The 18,773-nt window shown below is 47.2% G+C and overlaps 1 protein-coding gene across 5 annotated transcripts in view; it reads left to right on the forward strand.

Annotated features, from left to right (window-relative positions):
• The window catches only part of PHACTR4 (phosphatase and actin regulator 4), a 60,148-nt gene that overhangs the window by 12,399 nt on the left and 28,976 nt on the right, over positions 1–18,773 (forward strand). For 2 of the 5 annotated variants that reach the window (XM_088178114.1, XM_088178115.1), the window contains one exon: positions 9,361–9,407. In XM_088178114.1, coding sequence (XP_088034240.1) covers positions 9,392–9,407 — 16 coding nt within the window. In that variant the 5' untranslated portion in view covers positions 9,361–9,391. Of the gene's footprint in view, positions 1–9,360; positions 9,408–9,427; positions 11,577–18,773 lie in introns of those variants that run through there. The other 3 variants (XM_088178118.1, XM_088178117.1, XM_088178116.1) reach the window with 3 other exon arrangements.

The raw sequence follows: 18,773 nt of genomic DNA on the forward strand, positions 1-18,773 counted from the left end.
GGTGTTATGATGATTCCCTTGATTTAACTGGCACAGCTGGAGAAGAGCAGTTTTTCCTGGTTGCCTTCCTGGCCCAGGTCAGCTAGCCTGCCTGCAGGGCACAAGGAGAGATTTGTCGCTTCAGTTGAGTGTTTTTTTAACCATTGTTACTGTGGAAGGTCCTTTTGTGGCTGGAAAGAAGCCCTGATAGTTTTGTTGAGCTCTTAATGCAACTAAACGTGTTGGCAGGAAAATGTAATTTCTGATGGAAAGTTAGAATGGTGATGAGAGAACAGAGCTGAAACATTCCTGTTCCTGGGGGAGTTCCAGGAGATTACTGTCTTTAAGATTATGCCACTTAAGATTTAATTAAAGAGTATTTGGAGGAGTACATCAGACCAAAACTTAAAAGATGAGTGACCGTGTGCTGAGCAATGTGGCAGGTGTCCCTGCCTATGGCAGGAAGGTTGGAATTGGATGATCTTTAAAGGCCCTTCCAGCCCCAGCCATTCCACGGTTCTGTGTCCCTGTCTGAAAGCATTTGGAAGAGCACTGGGAAAGGCACAGCTTCCACCTGAGATTAAAATCAACCTGCAGCCCTGTAGGTCAGGTGGCTGCACTAAGCAACCAGTGCTGCTGCTTCATAAACTTTGTGCACAACCATGGGAACTGCAGAAATTTTTTTTTTAAAGAAAATGTTCTCATTCAGAAGCTTTATGGGCTTATTTTCACAATGGGATGCCTTGCTGCCTGCACTTATTTATAAAGGTTTTGCCAGATCAGTAGTGGGAATTAATTTCTCTGTTGTCCTACTTGAAGCCTGGGCACCTTTTTAAAACTGGAGCTTTGTGAGAAAATAATTGCCTGAGGAGGGCTTCTTTAAGGAAATGTGATATCTTAATCAGAAATAATTAGAAATTATGCTAGTGTGTCTGTGAAAGAAAAAAAACAAGGCTACAACTGAATTTCAAACTACCTGAACTACTTGGCAAAATCTGCCAAAAGGTGAAATTTAATGCTCCTATAGATTCAGTGATGGAATTCCAGAGTGTCGATTCAGAAAGAGCTTTAATTTCAAATAGCTGAGCTGTTCCCAGTTACGAAGTGTTGACTCTGTGAGTTGATAACGACACCTACTCAGCCCAGGTTTCCTGTATCTCATTTTTTCAAGTGGGAACATTGCATTGCCTTGAGTGTGGAATTTGATTAGAGATGCCTGGTTTATGTGCTGGAACGTGCAGCAGGGAAGGCATGGAGTTTAATCTGATTGCACAAACCCTGTGGGCTCTTGATCCCAGGAAGCAGTCGGGCACTCGGGGTGCTTTGAGAAAGACCCTGATGGCAGGATTGCAAACTCAGCTCTGCTGCTGCTGCTGCAGGATTTTTGGGAGTTCAGGTGAGCTTTCTAACAAATTCATTTTAGTGCTTTGATGGTGGTTAAGCTCATTCCTCTCACTTCTTAGGCAGAGGCAAAAAGAAACACTTTTCGAATGGGCTCTGCAGTGGCTGAGACTAAAAGTGGCCTCATTCTGGGGAGGAAATGGTGGTTGCAAATGAAATTGTCTATCGAGTCATAATTACAGGGGCATGACCACAGCACTGAATGAGCATTCAGCTGCCTAGTTTTTATTCAAAGTTTGATGAGAATGGAAACCACAAAATGAAGACAGAGGTGGTTTGAATTTTACCCGAGAAGCCAGAGGTAAATAAGTAACCCTGTGATTTTGTGCCTTTTGGGGGTGTGTTACAGAACTGACACAGATTATTTTAGCTCAGATAATCTGTGCAGCCCGCAGTCCTCAGCTGCTCTCTGCAGCAGTGGGTCCAGGATGGGAGGTTTGCTTGGATATATCCAAACAAGCTCATTTGGATCCTTCATGGCAGACAGGCACAAGCAGAGGACAGGCCATGCTTGCTCAGCATTCATCAGGTATAAACCACAGAATCCTGCCATGGTTTGGAATGGAAGGGACCTTAAAACTCATCCAGTTCCACCCCCTGCCATGGGCAGGAGCAACTTTCACTACCCCAGGTTGCTCCAAGCCCAATCCAGCCTTGAACACTTCCAGGGATGGGGCAGCCACGTGAACTGAAATTCCCTGTGAGGTGTGGTACAAGAATGAGCTGTTGCATGAACAGGTATTTGCAGACCACAAAGGAATTTTAATTTCTGACTAGCCCAATTGTCCTGAAATCAGTTGTGCAGTAAGACACAAGGGAAATGTGCCAGTTCCAGAGCTGAAACCAGTGTGGTGCTGCTGGGCTGGGATTTCACAGGGGCTGCAAGCTGGTCTCAGTTGCTTTCAGAAGGGAGCCCTTCTACAGCTCTGTGTCTAGCATGGGGTTTTTTTGGGGTTTTTTTTGTTTGTTTGTTTGCATTTTTCCTCTTTAAAAAAACTTGGGATTTCTTTGTGGCAATACAACAAGCTGGAAAGGACGTGGATGAGAAACCCTTCTACTGGTGACCACCATTCTGGGTTGGTTAAGGCACTCAAGCTTATTTTTGGGTTTGAATATTAGATGCTAGTGAGCATCTAGTGTTTAACGTGCATTTTTAATGACCTTTACAGGAAAAAAAAGACATCTCAGGTCTTCCTGTTCTTAACAGTCATAGGTCTGAGAAATAGGGACCACACTCCTGGTTGTTTTCCCTTTACACTTCTATAACCTTCTCTGAAAGGTGAATTGTACTCGAGGCATTTCCCCATCTCCTCTGTGCTTTCAATTAGTGCACCAATTAATTTATATAGGCCTTGTGATTGGGCTGTGGTCTGGCTTTGCAGAGGCCCAGCTGGTGTTTTTGTAAGTAACTGGCAATGCCCCAGTGGCTTCAGCAGTGATAAAAGTTCATCCTAATACAGATTCGAGTAGTCAAGAATTCAGTTTGTCATCTTCTACGTTTTGGAAAGAGGGAGAAATAGAAAGCACAGCTTAGATTTTGGGCAAGTCAGCTCTCTACACTTCAGATAATTAATTGTTTTTTTCTTTGCTGAAGCAGGTGCTGGTGGAGCTGGTTCCTCTTCTTAAGTCCCACTGTGCAAACGTGTGCAGTCCTGGATAACTGGGAAGCTCTACAGAAACTACTTTATATCAGTTCCCTTCCTTTTCTCCTTCCTTTGCTGTGCCCAGACTTTCCTAGGTAACACCAAGCTATAGGAATTGCATTCTTCAGTACAAGAATGTGTTAATGCATTTTGAGTATTTGTATGTATCAATAGATTAAGTTGTGTGTGTTGGTCGTGTGGGTGTCCAGAGCTTCTTTCATCTCCTGGTTTCAGTGTATCAAGCAGCAGATCACAGGATGGCCATGCCTCGCTGCTTCCCTTGGGATCCTCCTACTCCTGTGTCAGCTCCCACAGTAACAAGAGCGTCTGTTCTCTGCCTGAATGGGCCATTCTGCTTTCATTTTACCCTCTGCTTTTATCAGCAAGGTAATTTTGGTCTAAGACAAGCCCTTCAGCTGCTTCAAGGACAGTGAAGAGGGAAGCTGGTTTGCCCTATTCATGCTGCAGTTTCTTCTCTGCATGTGTCTGCACCTCCAGACTGGGGGATCAGCTGTCAACAGGTCTGGAGGCGAATTAGAGGTGTTTCCTATGCTGAGAGCTGAATAGAAATAGCATTTGTCACTGGGGCTGGTGCAGAAGCTGTGCTCTATTCATGTGTCATACTTTCCTATAGGCTGCTGGATTTTTTTTCGAGGTTTGCTGAATACAGCTCCTTCGGTGAACTGAAACACCTGGGAGAGGCTGGAGTGGCTTTTTTGGACTTTGTGTGGTCTGTTTCAAACAGAAGCATGGAAGAACTTGCTGTGTTTGGTTTGTGACATGAATCAAGTGTCCATGTCCTACTGTGGATGCCTACAAAAACTGTGAATGTTTTAATTTGCGTTTGAATTGCTGTACAAAAGAAATGAATCCCATCTTGAAGATGGGGGAAGTTGAGGCATAGTTGAACAAAGGGCCTTGTCCAGCGTCCAGTTCACCATCCCTGGAGGTGCTCAAGGGATGAGGCACTCGGGGCTCTGGTCTGGTGGTTGGTCACAGGTTGGACTCGCTGATCCTGGAGATCTTTTCCAGCCTCGGGCATTCTTTGCTAGTCAGTAGCAGAGCAGGAACGATGCCACTCACCTTCCCCGTGGCACAGCCCCAGAGGATGCAGCTCCCTTCCCTTTCCAGTTCCTCTCTGGTAACCTTATATTACTGTGCCACCCACAGGCAGCTCCTGAGCTGCTGGAAAACATTTGCTGTTTGCATGGGGAGCCGCTTATCAAATGTTAAATCTGTGACAAAAACCACTGGTTTCATTGACTGTAATATGAACTGAACTGAGGTTTTCAATCCTGGTTATTCCAATTTTCTATTTAAATTGCACATAGAGTTGCTATACTAGTGTCTGCTTTTTCCACTTCTTCCACAAATCCCATTCCTTGTTGCTGACCAGCTGCTGTATTCCTGCTCAAAGCCATTGCTTCCCAACGAGTGCAGAAATGCTTGTAGTGTTGGGATCCTTGGAAAGAGAGGGAAACTGCCGGGCTGTTAATTAGTGGGGCACCCTGTTAATTGACATGCTGCCAGATTAGGCTGCAGAACAACTGGGTTTAATCTGTGTGGTTTTACTGAGGAGGAATATTCTGATTTCCCTCCAGCTGACCCCTCCACTGCTCAGTATGTGATTAGTGCAGAACAAACTGGGTCAGCTGAGGCTGCTCAGAGGATTTTGAAACCAGCACTTGTAGTTCCAGCAGTTTGCAGAAACCAGCAAATGATGTTCAAACCATATAACTGAAGGACATGAGCAAACCAGGACTTTTAGGTGAAGCTGGTTTGTTTTTAGACAGAGTCAGAAAAACGTATGAGCTTTTTGGCATCCACTGACTTGAAAAGGGGCTCGTGCATCTCTTCCCCTTTGTACCAACAAGAGGTTAATTACACCTTTACACCTGGTCTTGTAATCTGTACTAGGGCATTTGGCATGGTTGATCTATTTAGGCTTTTTAAGAATTTCCCTTGTAATACTTAAAGTCCAGTTGTGCACCCGTGCTGTAATCTGTCCCTTGGGAGGACAGTTTGGTGCTGTTGAGGTATTCTGCTTTGTAGAAGAGAATTTTAATATTGTTTACCATGCTCTTAATCTCACTGCTGGCAGATAAAATGAGTTTCTTTAGCCCTCCCCCTGAGGACCTGGTGGAGCTTCATGGCCAACAGACCCATGGCATTAGGTGGAGTTATCTGAGCTTTGCAAAAATCTGCTCATCTGCCTTCCTGGGAGGAGTAATTATTGGTGAGAGAATAAAATGTTGATTTTATTTTTGAAATTACATTTATAAAAAGGAACGGGCAGCCAGATCCCTGGGCTAGCTGGGGAGGGTTTGTAAGTCTGGCCCTTGAGAAGCATTTGCAGCTGGGGAGAGTCCTGATGGCTTGGATCAGCTGCTCGAGGGGAGTTTGGCAGGTCAGGGAGGAAGACTCAGGCTGTTCTCTGTGTGATGAAGAGGAGGCTGCTCTGTGCCTGGCTTTCATCTCCCAGCTGGCCTTATTGCTGGTGTCTGCTTTTTCTTGTTGTGATGGTGAGCTGTTGTGGGCAGCATCAGCCCCTTGCTGGGCTCTTGCCATCTGCCCCAGTGGGAGCCAGCAGTGGGTGCTGCTGCAGTAATGTCATTTTTTAAGTAGTGTAAAGCAAAGGGCTGAAGTGGCATAATGAGTGATAATCTAATATTTGTTTATTGGCTGTTACTAGCACCATATTAGGTCAAAATGAATAATCATCTGGGAGTTGTCAGGTGAGCTTGTTTAATTTCATGGGTCATGGTCTGTATTAATGCAGGACCATGTTCCTCAAGCTATGGGTGTGTGTTAACCCTTCCCTTTCCCTCCAGCTGGTGGGTATAGTTCCAAACTGTTATAAGAGCATCCTTTCTCTCCCCCACATGCTTTTTTTTCCAAGACAGCCTTGGGTTTTGTGTCTCATTACAGTAAAAGCCCTGTAGTAGCTGCCCAGCTGCTGTCATGTCCCTCCCTGGAATGGTGATTTAGAGCTGAGCCAGCATGGAAACTGCCTTTCCATGCCTAAGGCAAGCCTGTTGGCAGCCACTGTGGAGAAGTAATGTGCCACTTCTGCTTGGGAGAGTTGTCAGTTTTCTCGTTTAGTTGAGAAAAACAACCACCGTTGGCTCAGGTTTTAGCTGGGCTCTTGGAAGTGTGCTGTAGTCTTTGGAAGGAAGCTGTGAGGACAGAGGGGTCCAGCTAATGAGCTTCATTCTGAAGGAAGCTGAATGCTTAGTGTTCCAGAGGTCTGGGTAAGGAATGAAAGTGAGGAAGGGGGAAGCTGTAAAGGGGTGTTGAGTAAAGCTCATGCATGTGGATTGCCCAAGGCTGGGTGTGCAGTTTCGTGGTGGTTTGAGCTGGGGCTGCCCAGGTTCTGTCCTTCCCTCTGGACGTGCTTGGTCTGCATCTGGCTCAGCTTTGGCTGCTCCCAGAGCAGCTGCATCGGTGCTGGTGCGAGGATGGGAGGAGGTCCAGGGTCTGCAATTGGGCCGGGCTGTGTTGCTGTGGGTGGAGAGCTGGGAAAGACAAAATTCCCTGTGCAGGAGGCAGTGTGTTAAGACTGAAGAAATAGGGTTGAAAACACTCCAAACAGTTTTCTATTGTGTGTGGATTAGCTGCCTAGCTGGAAAAAAGCCATCACCTTACTGCTGGGAGTTCAGAGCCGGGTCAATGGAACAGGAATATATTCTGAGAGTGGTGCAGAGAGCTGGGGAGAAAAGCTGTGAAGTGTTTGAAGTGTGGAGGCAGACAAAGAGTGGGGCTCTGCTGCTGTGGTGGCCGGAGGAGCAGGGAGTGTCTGAGCAGTGCAGCACCCGGGCTCTGGAAACACAGGAATTCCACACAGCTGTCAGGGAATGTGGGAACGCTCAGAGGACATGAATATTCATAGGCGCTGTGGCATGTCATGCTAGAGGAAATGAAAAATCCAAGTTTTCTCAGAAGTAGGTATCTGGGAAACCTGTGACAGGGGATAAAAGCAAATTTGTGTTCTGTGGAGTGGATTATCTCAAATATTAGTCCAGAATACAGCTTTCCAATTAGCTGGTCGTGGTTAATGCTGGCAGCAGGATCTGCACTGCTTAATCCATTCCTTTGGTGAGAATTCCTGTTCTTAGTGCAGGAACACGAAGTGAATTCCTGACCCTCAGTGCAGGCAGAGCTGTGCTCCTGCTCTGGCAGCCTGTGGCAATGCTGCACTGTGCCTTTTATGCTTGTCCTGTTAATAACCAGATATTGTGGATTTAGTGTTGTGCTCAGGAAGATCCTCCCAGCGCAGACTGAGGTGCTTCCAGCTGTGACAGGCAGTGACAGATGTCCCTGGAGTGCACAGTGAGTGCCCAGCAGTGATGCTGCCAGGATTAGTATTCCAGGCACAAATGTGCCCCTTGTAGTGCAGAGCTCAGCACAGCCTGTGCAGGAATGCCCTTGAAAGGCAAATTTAACCCAGCTCCCTGGTGGCTCTGGGGGAGTGGGAGCACTGCTGTCACTTATGCTGAGATTCAAGGAGGCTTTGAGGTGGCAGTTTCAGTTTCCCTTCTGCCTTCCTTTCCCAGAAGGGCTGGCTGGAAAGGGCAGGCAGGGCTGGTGGCTCCTCTGCATTCAGTGGGGGAGCATTCCCTGGCAGGAGACTGGACCAGATGAGGGTCAGGCTCTGCTCCTGGGGACCGAGGGACAGGACAAGAGGAAACTGCCTCAAGTTGTGCCAGGGCGTTTCAGGTTGGATATCAGGGAAAATTTCTTCACCAAAAGGGTTGTCAAGCCATGGCACAGTCTGCTCACAGCAGTGTTGGAGTCACCATTCCTGCAAGTGTTCAAAAACGTGTGGATGTGGCACCTGGGGACGTGGGTTAGTGGTCATCTTGGCAGTGCTGGGTTAATGGTTGGACTCTATCATCTTTTCCAGCTTAAATGATTCTGTAGTTCATTCATTCCAGTTCTTGCAAATGGTGCCCTTGATGCAGCATGTGGATGCACCAAACCATGCATCCAAATGCAAGTGAAAGCTGTTTTTTAACAGTGTGAATGGATTAGGCTGTAGGGATTCTGAGGGTGTTTCCTAAGCAACTTGTGGCTGGCTGCCTCTGAAATCAACACCTTCTGATGTTCTTGGTCCACTCACTTGCTGCCCAGAAGCCTCTACAGATACCTGTTCTCTTCTGTGAGCTGTTTAAAGCTGTGATCCCCAATTATGTTTTGAGGGTTTAATGGCTCTGTTGAGGTGTTCCCCCCATTCCCAGAGCATCACTACGTGGAATTCAAGCTGCATCAGAAGGAAGTAACCTGGAGCATGATTGTCTGATGCAAGGAAGCATTTTCCCCCACACAGCTGAGCAAAGCAGAGCTGAAAAGCCTCGCTGGCAGAGCCTCCATGGCTGGTGAGTTGTGGCTGCTGTGCTGACACTGCAGCCCTGGGATGCTCCCATGCTCTTGGGCACGCTGAGCACGTGCTGCACAATCAGCAAGCTGTCACATGAAGATGACCAGCTGATCTGATGTTAAACTAAAGCCACCAAACTGTGCTCTGCTGCGGGAGCAAAGGTGATGAGTTGGCCTGGGCTTCACGTGGGAAAGGTTAGGCTGAAGTGGGCTATAGATAAAGGCTGGCTTTGACCCCTCAGCACTGGAATAACTCTATTTTGTAGTTCTTCCCCACTCACTCCATGATGTTCCTTCTGACATGTCCAGTTGAGTTTGTCTAAGTTTGAACTGCAAGGACAGAACCTCTCTTTTCCTAAAATACTGAACTTGTTTTCACTACACTGTGGAATCTGTCAAAATCAAGACACATCATGATTTCCCCAAACTTAGTTCCCCTGGCACCTCATTTCAGAACTTTCTCCAGAGAAAAACTGGCTTTTGTACTAAAATCCTGGTTCCCTTTTTTTTTTTTTTTGGTCTTTTTTTCCCTCGGCAGTATGTTCAGAAGTGCCTTGATGCTGTGTGACATCTGAAATACTTCCTGTGCACGTGCTGGGCTGCCTTTGCTAGATAAGCAGCAGGTTGTTCCCTTTTACAGCAGGCACATCCCTTCCTGAAGAGGCAGATGTGGAATGTTTTCCCTGGGAACAAATATTGCTGCTTTCTAATTACGGCACCTTAATTTTGTTTCTCTTTTCTTTCCATCATGGCGTGTGTGTGATTAGAAGCTTCTTATGGCTTCAAAGAGGGTGACAATGTCACACTCTTCCCAGTTTGGGGCAGGATTTCTGCTCTGGGTTCCCTCCACACTGGTTTTGTGTAGGCTGAGCAGAGCTGATAGAGAAATAAAACTAAATCTGAGCTTTGTTCACACTTGGAATTTTAATTGGTGTGTTGACTTTGTTTCCTGTTTTTGCAGGCATTTCTCCAGACACTAGTGTGCAAGAGGAATGGAAGAGAACACTGGTGAGTACAGTGTTGGATATCTTGCCACAGGTTATGCACCTGACCTGTCCTCCTTGGTTAAGCATCATAAAGAACCTGATTACTTTAAACTTGGTGTCTTCATTTCAAGTGTAGAAGGTGATCAGAAAATAATGTAGTTTGGCAGATGCATCAGCTGCACTTGTACTGTGGTGTGGACCAGATCTGACTGAAGCTCTGTACATATGGAAAATCTTTTTTGGAATCTCCCACCTGTGAAACCTGGAATGCTGATCTCTTGGCTATCTCAAGTTCTTGAAAACAAGTAACATCCCCTTTCTTAATAAGGAAGAGGCCAGAAGCAATGAGCTGGTTTGAACAAGGCACATGGCAAGGCATAAAGTAGGATCAACTCCTGGTTATTCCTGTTCTGTATTTATTCCTTTAGGCTGCTCTGTGTTGCAGAAGGTACAGGATTTTTTTGGATTAAAGTTTTTTAAATTAAAATTTAAATCTCATGCTTTAGGCAGTGTGTAGTGCTTGCCCTGAAGCAAGAAAATTCATTGCTGGTAGGCTTAACTGATGTAAGGATATGGCTGTAACTAAAACTCACAGATTTTTGGCTTAGAGATTGCCTTGAAGAGGTCTTCCATCTGTTTGCCTAAAATGGCTACAAGAAAGGAGTTAAATGCCCGTTTTTTCCCCTGCCATTGACATGAGGTTTGCTGAAGGTTGGCATGAAACCAGTATCCAGGCAGCAAATTCACCTCACATCTTCTGGACTGTGATTCTGCAGCTGGCGATTCTAACTCGTAAATAATATTTCTAGGTTATTCTATACAGTCAGGTGATGCCATCCTGAAAACTTTGGGAATGGTTGTGTTGTCAGCAGGGCAGTGTGCTTGCTGAGGCAGATGAAGGTCAGTTTTTGGCTTCATACAGAGCTGGTGTGTTGGAGCCCAGTGGCCTGGCTGGATCTTGCAAGCCAAGAGCTCCTGCATAAAAGTATAATGTGCTTGTAGTCCTGGTGGCAAGAACTGCTGTGCTCCCTCTTTGTCAGGCTGTAAGGTGCACATTTAATCTGTGGTGATTGCTTTCCCTTCTGATTTGCTCGTGGCAAACTAATCCCAAATGATGACTTGTGGGGGAGGCAGAAGGTGAAGTGAGTGTGGAGGTGGCAGCTCCTGCTCAGCCCTGGGACACAGCACAGCACAGCAGGGCCAGTTTTCAGTCTCTAGGGCTTGAGTTACTGGGATGGCCTTGAGCATGGAAGGTGTCCCTGCCCACAGCAGGAGTGGAACAAGATGCTCAAGGTCACTCCCATCCCCAACCATTCTGTGATCCATGATCTCTCCTTGTTCACCAGGACTCAGCCACCTCTGTTCACCTCACAAAGCTTTGTGTCCCTTTTCACGTGCAGTTGAACCCCATTTTTTGGCTAGATCAGTGAGACAGAGCTGGAGCCTTTTGAGGTTTCTGATAGTCCCTGTTTTGATGAGTGCTGGTGGCCTGGGATGTGAAAAGCTGTTTGTTCTGCTTGCATTTTGCCAACATGAGTAAAGTTACTTCCCCTTTCCCTCTGAAGAGCTTCTGCAGTGCCATTTTAGGATGGAATATCTGTGCTGGGTCTTTGCATGCACAGACACCCCCATGGCTGGTCATGAAGCTTTGTGTTACCTCCTTGGTGCTAGGAGCCAAGAGCCCTGTATTAAAGACAGAATAAACAGATGGATCTTTTATTATAATTTCCTTAAAATTCCTTTGCTTTTATGGATGTTCATTCTCCAAGTGCTGTTAAGCTCAGGACTGCTGGGTTTCTTCCTGGAGATGAGGTAAGATGGAGCTCAAGTCCAAGTCTGTGCCCTTTGTTCCCTTCAAGCCTGGTGCTTTTGGATGCATTGCTGTCCTTCCCTGGTTGGACATTAACTGCACTGACAGTGCTGCATGGCTGGAGCTTGTTTGAGCTGCTGTGCTTGGAATGGCCACTGGGAATGCACAGGGAAGCATAAATCCTTTTGAGCTGTCAGGCCTCACCAGCCATGGGTGGGTGGGGGAGCCTTCCTTGGCTGACTGCCCTGGCTAATTAAAAATGAAATTTGCTGTTGTCTTCAGATTTTAATTCATGCTCATCCCTGAGGACGAGTGGAAGCCAGGTCTCCAGGCAGCTGCAGTGAAGTTTCAGAGCTGTCCATACATGGTATTCTAGAACAGGTACGCAGCTTAAAATTTGCTCACAACCCTGCCTTGAGTTAAGTATAGAGAAGAATACACAGAAATTTCTGGCAAACTTTGGGACATGGCCCTAAGTGACTGTAGTTCAAGTTCCCACGTGTGGCCTTAAATTGAAGGAGAGTGGGTTTAGGTTGAATATTAAGAAAAAATTCTTCCCTGTGAGGGTGGTGAGGGACTGGAATGGATTTCCCAGAGAAACTGTGTCTGCCTCATCCCTGGGAGTACTTCAGGCCAATTTGGATGGGGCTTGGAGCATCCAGGTCTAGTGGAAGGTGTCCCTGCCCATGGCATGGGGTGGAATTGGATGAGCTTTGAGATCCCTTCCAACCCACACCATTCTGGGATTCTATGATTTTACATCAGTTCTCTGCAGTAAATTTGGGGGGTGTGTGTTGTAGCCAGGGCAGCCTCACAGGTCTGTTTGTCACTAATGCTGGACTTAGAACTGAATTCCTTCCCTGTGGGCTGTGCCTGTGCCACTGGCATTTGCTTTAGGAATGTTCAGACTGTGAGGTGCCAGTGCCACGGCTGAGGTTCTGAAATGGGGGAACTGCAGTAGTGTGTGAGGAGATGGGAGCTGGTGCAGGTGCTGCAGGGAGGGACAGTGCTGCCCTGCAGGAGCTGATGGTGCCCATGTGAGGATGGAGATTAGGGAGGGCAGTAAATGAAATCTAAATGTGCACATGCTGCTGGGCTAAGCTTCCTCAAGGTCCCACCTACACAAGTGATCTGTTGAAGGGAAATGTCTCTGGAATACCTTTCTCTTCTTCAGATCTTTCCTGTGGTGCAGGTGAAGAATCACACTCTGTTTTTGGAGCCTGTTTTTGCTGTTCATCTACTGCCTGTCACTACCCAGGCCCCTCCCAAAGACCACTCACTCACCTTACCATGATCTGAGCTACGTTTGGAGCTTTTTCTTTGTCAAAGGATTGTGTTCTATAGTATTTCATCTGTCTGTAAGTCTGGGAGATCTAAAAAGCAAAATATTGAAGTGGAAGCTTTGTGCTTGGCAGGGCAAGTCTCCCCTTATGCCCATGGTTCCTTGAAAGCTCTGCTGCCACGTTGGATCGACCTGAGGTGGGAGCAGACCTGCACTTCACTTGCCCAGTAATGAGCAATCATTAATGAACAGGTTCAGAGGGAGCATGGAATGCCTTTTCATGGAAAGTTGTTGCTGTTGGGTCCTTTGACCTCCTGTACTTTGCTCTCTGTTGACAGTTTCTGCCTATGCTTACACACTTCCTCTGCAGGTATTCAGATACAAACCTTTAAGTCCCTAAAAGGTCTAAATCTCTGTGGGACCACCGTGAAACATTTGAGGAAATTACTGAAGGAGCCTTTGCACACACACAGGCTGTTACCCAAAGCTGCTTTTTTAGAAAGTTTATGGATGCTTTAAGAATCTTCTGTGGCTACTGCTTTATTCCATGCTGACTTTCATCCCCTTTGACTTTCATCCTCTTTATCTCCTGCTGTGCTACTTTTTTCCCAATTCTTTTCCTCCTAAAAATATGAATTAGTCTTCAAGTCCTTCACCTTTGTGCAAACAAAGAAGTAATTTGTTTTAGCATCTAAGCTGACTCCTGGGTTACATGCCTCAGGAAGAAACCAGTGTGATCTGAATCTGCTGCTTCTGGAGACTTGGGCTCTAAATACAGGCTGAGTAGAGGAAAGGGCTGAAAATGTGAATACTTGGTTCTTATCCCACCAGCTCTGCTGCTTTTTCCCAGCAGGATGCGTGGCTGGCTTCCTGATTGCCATCTTAATCCCCAAGAATCAGAGCTATACCTTCAGATGCTCAGAGATTCCCAACCATTATGGGAACCACTACAGAATGATTGAATGGTTTGGGCTGGGAGGGCCCTGGGCACACACCTTCCACTAGGCCAGGCTTTTTCATAGCCTGTCCAACCTGGCCTTGGCCACCTGCGGGGATGGAGCAGCCACAGCTGCTCTGGGCACCCTGTGCCAGCCCTGCCCACCCTGCCAGGGAACAATTCCTTCCCCAGATCCCATCCAGCCCTGCCCTCTGGCACTGGCAGCCATTCCCTGTGTGCTGTCCCTCCATGCCTTGTCCCCAGTCCCTCTGCAGCTCTCCTGGAGCCCCTTCAGGCCCTGGCAGGGGCTCTGAGGTCTCAGTTGAGGCCAGGCTGGTGGAGCTGGCAGTCAGTGCCAGCACTGTGTGCTGCCTGGATGGGCGCTCAGAGCATTGCAGGCCTGGGGGCTGCTGGAAAAGAGCAGTCACTGCTATGTAGCCAATGGAAATCTCTTCATGATGTCCACAACAAAAGAGTGGGTTTTTCTTCCAGGAAGACACAGCAGCTGTGATTCCACTCAGATGCTGCATGTTGTGCAGCTGTAACACAGCAGAAGAACCAAAGTGGCCAAAGTGCCCGAGATCAAATCCTTAATTACAGTTTGATGTGTGGTAACTTGCAAGCAGGTAGAAAGGCAATTTCCTACTGTTTCTTAGGCAGGTTACCAGAGGTTGGAACTGATCTCAGTGGAAAGCATGTGACTTTTAAACAAGGTGCAGCACAGAGCATTTCCTTACCTACCTGAAAGCATTACTGTAAACAAGTCGAGTGCACTTGAGGAGTTAGCAAAATACTTTGGGACGTTATCCTGACAGCCTTTTGTTCTTAAATTTGTTTTAGTCCTTAGTGTAATTAATGTACTGAGTGCTGTCAGGGTGCTTGGGGCACTCGATGCCGTGTCGGTGCTGTTTTTCTGCCTGCTGTATTTGCAAGTGGTTCAGCTCAGCCATCCATCTAGTTAGCGTGGCATTTCTGAAAATTAATACCCAGTAATTCCTCCCTGAACAACTTGAGGAAGTGTCTGAACTCTTGCTGCCTTTCCCTCCTGAGCTACAAGCCGAATATTTTTCAGAGATTATTTGCTGACCTGCCAGAGACCTCGTAATTCTGTGACACCCCATTTTGAGTGATTTTTGTAGCTGTTGTGTTGTTTGTACCCCTGTCTCTGACTGGGGGAAAGCAGAGGTTAATTCTGCTGGTTTTCTGGTTTCCTGGCTCAGCTGTGGAGGTGCTGGGATGGAAATCCCATCCCAGCCTCCAGGCTGGCTGGAGCAAGACAGTGGCAAAGGTTGATGTTGAGTGAGAAATGTCGTTTTATTTTGAGGCACAAGCACAAGAAATGCTTCATGACAGAACTGAACAATCCTATTCCTTGTGTGAAGAGGTAAAACCGTGTAGGACATACAGTCCATCCTCTGGGTAATTCAGGGTGACTTGCTGTGAAACAGTGAGTGTGGAGTTCCTGTGGCTCAGTAAGTAGGGCATGGAACAGGGCAGTAGCTTTCCAGAGTTTCTAGTTTTCTTTTTTAACTTGTTGGACCTTAAATTCACCTTGCTCCTGGAACATTGCCTGTAAATTCTGTCCAGGGATTTTAGTAGCTGAATTTATTGGGGTTGGGAGTAGAAAAGGAGCCTGCCTGGAGCCAGAGACAAGCAGGTTTAGTATAAATGTGATTTTTGTTATTACTGTTTCTTCACACAGGAGCAATGTGTCCAGGCTGAGTGGCAAACCTGGCCTTTTAAAAACAAAATGCTGAATGTTCTCATTATCTAGCCGCCTTTGTGAGCTGTAAATAGTGTTAGCTGAGCTGTTGGCTGGACAAAGCTACTCCCAGGCCCTCAGGCTGGCCCTGAGGTGCAGTCCCAGTGTGAACATTTGGATCTTGTCACTGCTGACATCACTGCTTTATCTGCTTGGTTCTCCTTTGTCTTGGAAAGGAGCCTGGCTCTGATTGCTGAAGGTGTCTTTTGTCTCCTGAAACCGACAAGCAACCAGAGATAGGAGGTGGCTTTTTTACAGCTTGGGCCCATCCAGCTTTGTGGAATGAGTGGATAACTGTGACTTGCTTCAGGAGAGCATGGTTCTTCAACCCAGCCTGGGTTTGTCTCATTTTGTGAAGCAGAGATTTTAGGATTTCAAAAGGATTTACTGTCTGGGTTATGATAAATTTGTATTCCCTGGCACACGAAGAGTAACACTTACAGGAGATGCTAAATTCCGTGTACAGAGGTGTTCGGGCTGAGGGTGCTCAGGCCATGCAGGTTCTGAGCCGAGCTTTGCAGGTGCAGGCTCTGCCATGGATCCTGGTGCCTATTAGGACTAGTCTAAGGCTGTGTAAGGTGGAGCTTTGTACATTAGTGTAACTCAGCTGTGCAACTGCAATTTTTGTTCAATTTACCACAGAATCATAGAGTCCTGCGGGTTGGAAAAGCCTGCCAAGATCCTCGAGTCCAGCCAATCCCCCCAGCACTGCCAAGGCCACCAGTAGCCCTTGTCCCCAAGTGCCACATCCACGTGGCTTTTAACGCCCTGCCGGGATGGGGACTCTGTGCCGGGGACTGACAGCCCTTTGAGGAATTTTCCCCGGTATTCAATCTAAACCTTCTCTGGGCACAGCCTCACTCTCTTTCCTCCCGTCCTGTCCCGTGTGAGCGCAGCCCGACCGCCCCCCGGCTGCACCCTGCTGTCAGCGGACGGCCCGAGGGTTCGGCCGGGCCGGGCTGCAGAGCTGCGCTGTGGCCGCCAGAGGGCGCGCGGGACCGGCGCGAGGTGAACGCGGAGAGAGAGGGACAGGGGACAGATGGACAGGAGAGAGAGACGGGGACAGAGGGACAGGGAATGGCTTCCCACTGCCAGAGCGCAGGGGTGGATGGCATAGTGGGAAGGAATCCTTCGTGTGAGGCTGGTGATGCCCTGGCACAGGGTGCCCAGAGAAGCTGTGGCTGCCCCATCCCTGCAGGTGTTCAAGGCCGGGTTGGATGGGGCTTGGAGCAACCTGGGACAGTGAACCGTGGCAGGGAGTGGAACGAGATGAATTTGAAGGTCCTTTTCGATTCAAACCATTCTAGAATGTTGTGAATTCCATTTCTGTAGGAGGCTTCCTCCCTCGCGCCGTTTTTTTGCGGGGGGGATAAAACAGCCAAACCGTGATGGTGCAGCCAAGCAGTGGCTGTGGACATTGGTTTTCATAGGCAGTGCAGTGAGGTCTGGTTTGGCACCATGTCAGGCTTAGTGCCAGCATAACAACACTGGCCTAATTGGTATAGCACAGCCTCCTGTTGCACTTGAAAGGTAGAATTTAATAGTGTTCTGTACTCCATGAGAAAATCCCCTACAAAAACACGTCCCAGTTCCTGTGCTCTGTTCCCCCGCATGGCTGGAAGCAGCTCTGTGTATTGTTTGTTGTGTGTGCTTTCCCTTTCCTTCCCCAGCCCCACTGCTCTAAGGGATTCGTTTCCAAGGCGAGGTGAGCAGCAAGTGACGGCTTGGCAGGAAAATCACTGCGGGAGGGTCTGTGGTGATCCCTCCAAGCTCTGCTCTTAGAGAGCAGATCAACCCCTTCTCCCCGGGAAGGCAGAGCTAGGCAAGGATCTGGGGCTGAACCTTGATCTTTGAGAGGACTGTAACCAGCCTTTGTCATCTTTTTTGTTGAAATTCAACCAAAATGATGAAAAACCTGCCCTCCTCCCCTCCAGCTCCTTGGGCTTAACATTAAATCTTGGAAACTGAAGTGGTGATTAGGAAAGTAAACAAGAGTCTTTTCCTGCAGGGAAGGCAGGAGTTTGTTCTGCCCCAGCGTTGTAGGTTGCAGGGGTTAATGTTACATTTTGCTTTGGGAGAGGAAAGGAAAATCTCTCCAAGTAATTAACTTAAGATGCTGATGCTAATGAAGGGGCTTTCAAGGCTGGGACTGCGGGGGGGTGATGGGAATCCCCTGCTGAATCAGTGACATTAAGGTTGTAGGAGTGATTCCGCAATTATTAGGCTGAAATGATGTTGAACATGAAGCTAATCCTGTTATCTCCCAGATACTGAGCAAACTGAGTGCTCTGGATAACTCTAATGGGATTGTGTGAGTCAGTCTGGCACCCTTGGCCTGTTCAGGGCTTTTTCTTATTTTCCTTTTCAGGACAAAGTATTGATCAGGCTTCCTAGAGTTCATGTTGGGAGGTGGTGTCTGGGGCAGTGTGTTGCAGCAGTGCTGGGTTATTTTTTTTTAAATGAGTTTGACAGTGAACACCCTGTTGCCTCCTGAAGACATTCAGTCCTCCACAGCAAGGATCCCTTAAGCCTATCCCTAAACAGATGTTTAGGAAAAGAACTGAAGAACAAGGAGAAGTTTAAAGAGGCTTCCCTGTGTCATGTCTTCCTGGCATCAAGGAGCTGCCATTGAGATTATGTCATTCTGTGATGGAGACTATTCTGGGCTGTCATATTCGCAGAGAATAATTAGTTTTCTGGCTTGTAAATTGCATTTTGCATCCATGATAGCCTGTGGTGATTGCTCTAAACACAAGTAACTGGTAGGGTGCTTAAAAGGGATTATCTCGAGCTTGGTTTTAAGCAGTTGGATAAATTGCAAGGTGACCATTGTCAGGAAACCCAGGAACCAGAATGATCCTGTAGGGAGGACAGAAGAGCCATAGTGCATGTTCAACAGATGGGCTTGTTTTCCTGTTGGGCACAGACCTCCAGGCTGTGCTGGCCTCACTTCCATGCAGGTTTGAATGAGCTGGAACAGTGTTGGTGTTGTCACTGCCAGGTCAGGCTCCAGCAGTGGTTGTAGCAGCACAAAACACAGAGGCTTGAGAAAACCGTGTACAATGGAGAGGTGAAGCCCTATACCCCAGTGAGAACAAGAATTTGGGTTTCAGAGTTATGGAAAATGTTTTTCTCTGCTCTTGTACCACCAACCAGGCCTCTTGGTTCCAGCATCATCAGAGTATAGAAGTGATACTTATAACACCCACTAAATGAGCAGATATTTTTGTGCCAAACCAGAAATTTCCATAAATGTGGGAAAGTTCTGTTATTAAAAGATCAGTCGGCTTTTATTTTCCAAGCTTTCATTTTTTTTTTTCTTTTTTTAAGGGCTGATCTTGTTAAGAACTGCAGATTTTTTGTGAGGTTTTATTTTTATTCTTTTCTGTTCCTTTGAGGAAGGTGAGAATTGTTTTGGAAGATGCAAGGAGCTCATTTACTGCAGAAACAGGCTTCAGGGTTGCTAATGACAAAGTGGCCAGGCTGCCTCAAAGAAGGCACCAGAAGATGTGGGGGCTGGTACAGCCAAGGGGCCACCTGGGATTTTGGACCAGTTGAAGTGCCCAGAGCCAGCCAGCCCTGCTGTTGATAAGGTGA

Source organism: Sturnus vulgaris, chromosome 24 (genome assembly GCF_052056855.1).
Source record: "Sturnus vulgaris isolate bStuVul1 chromosome 24, bStuVul1.hap1, whole genome shotgun sequence".
Classification (NCBI taxonomy): domain Eukaryota; kingdom Metazoa; phylum Chordata; class Aves; order Passeriformes; family Sturnidae; genus Sturnus; species Sturnus vulgaris.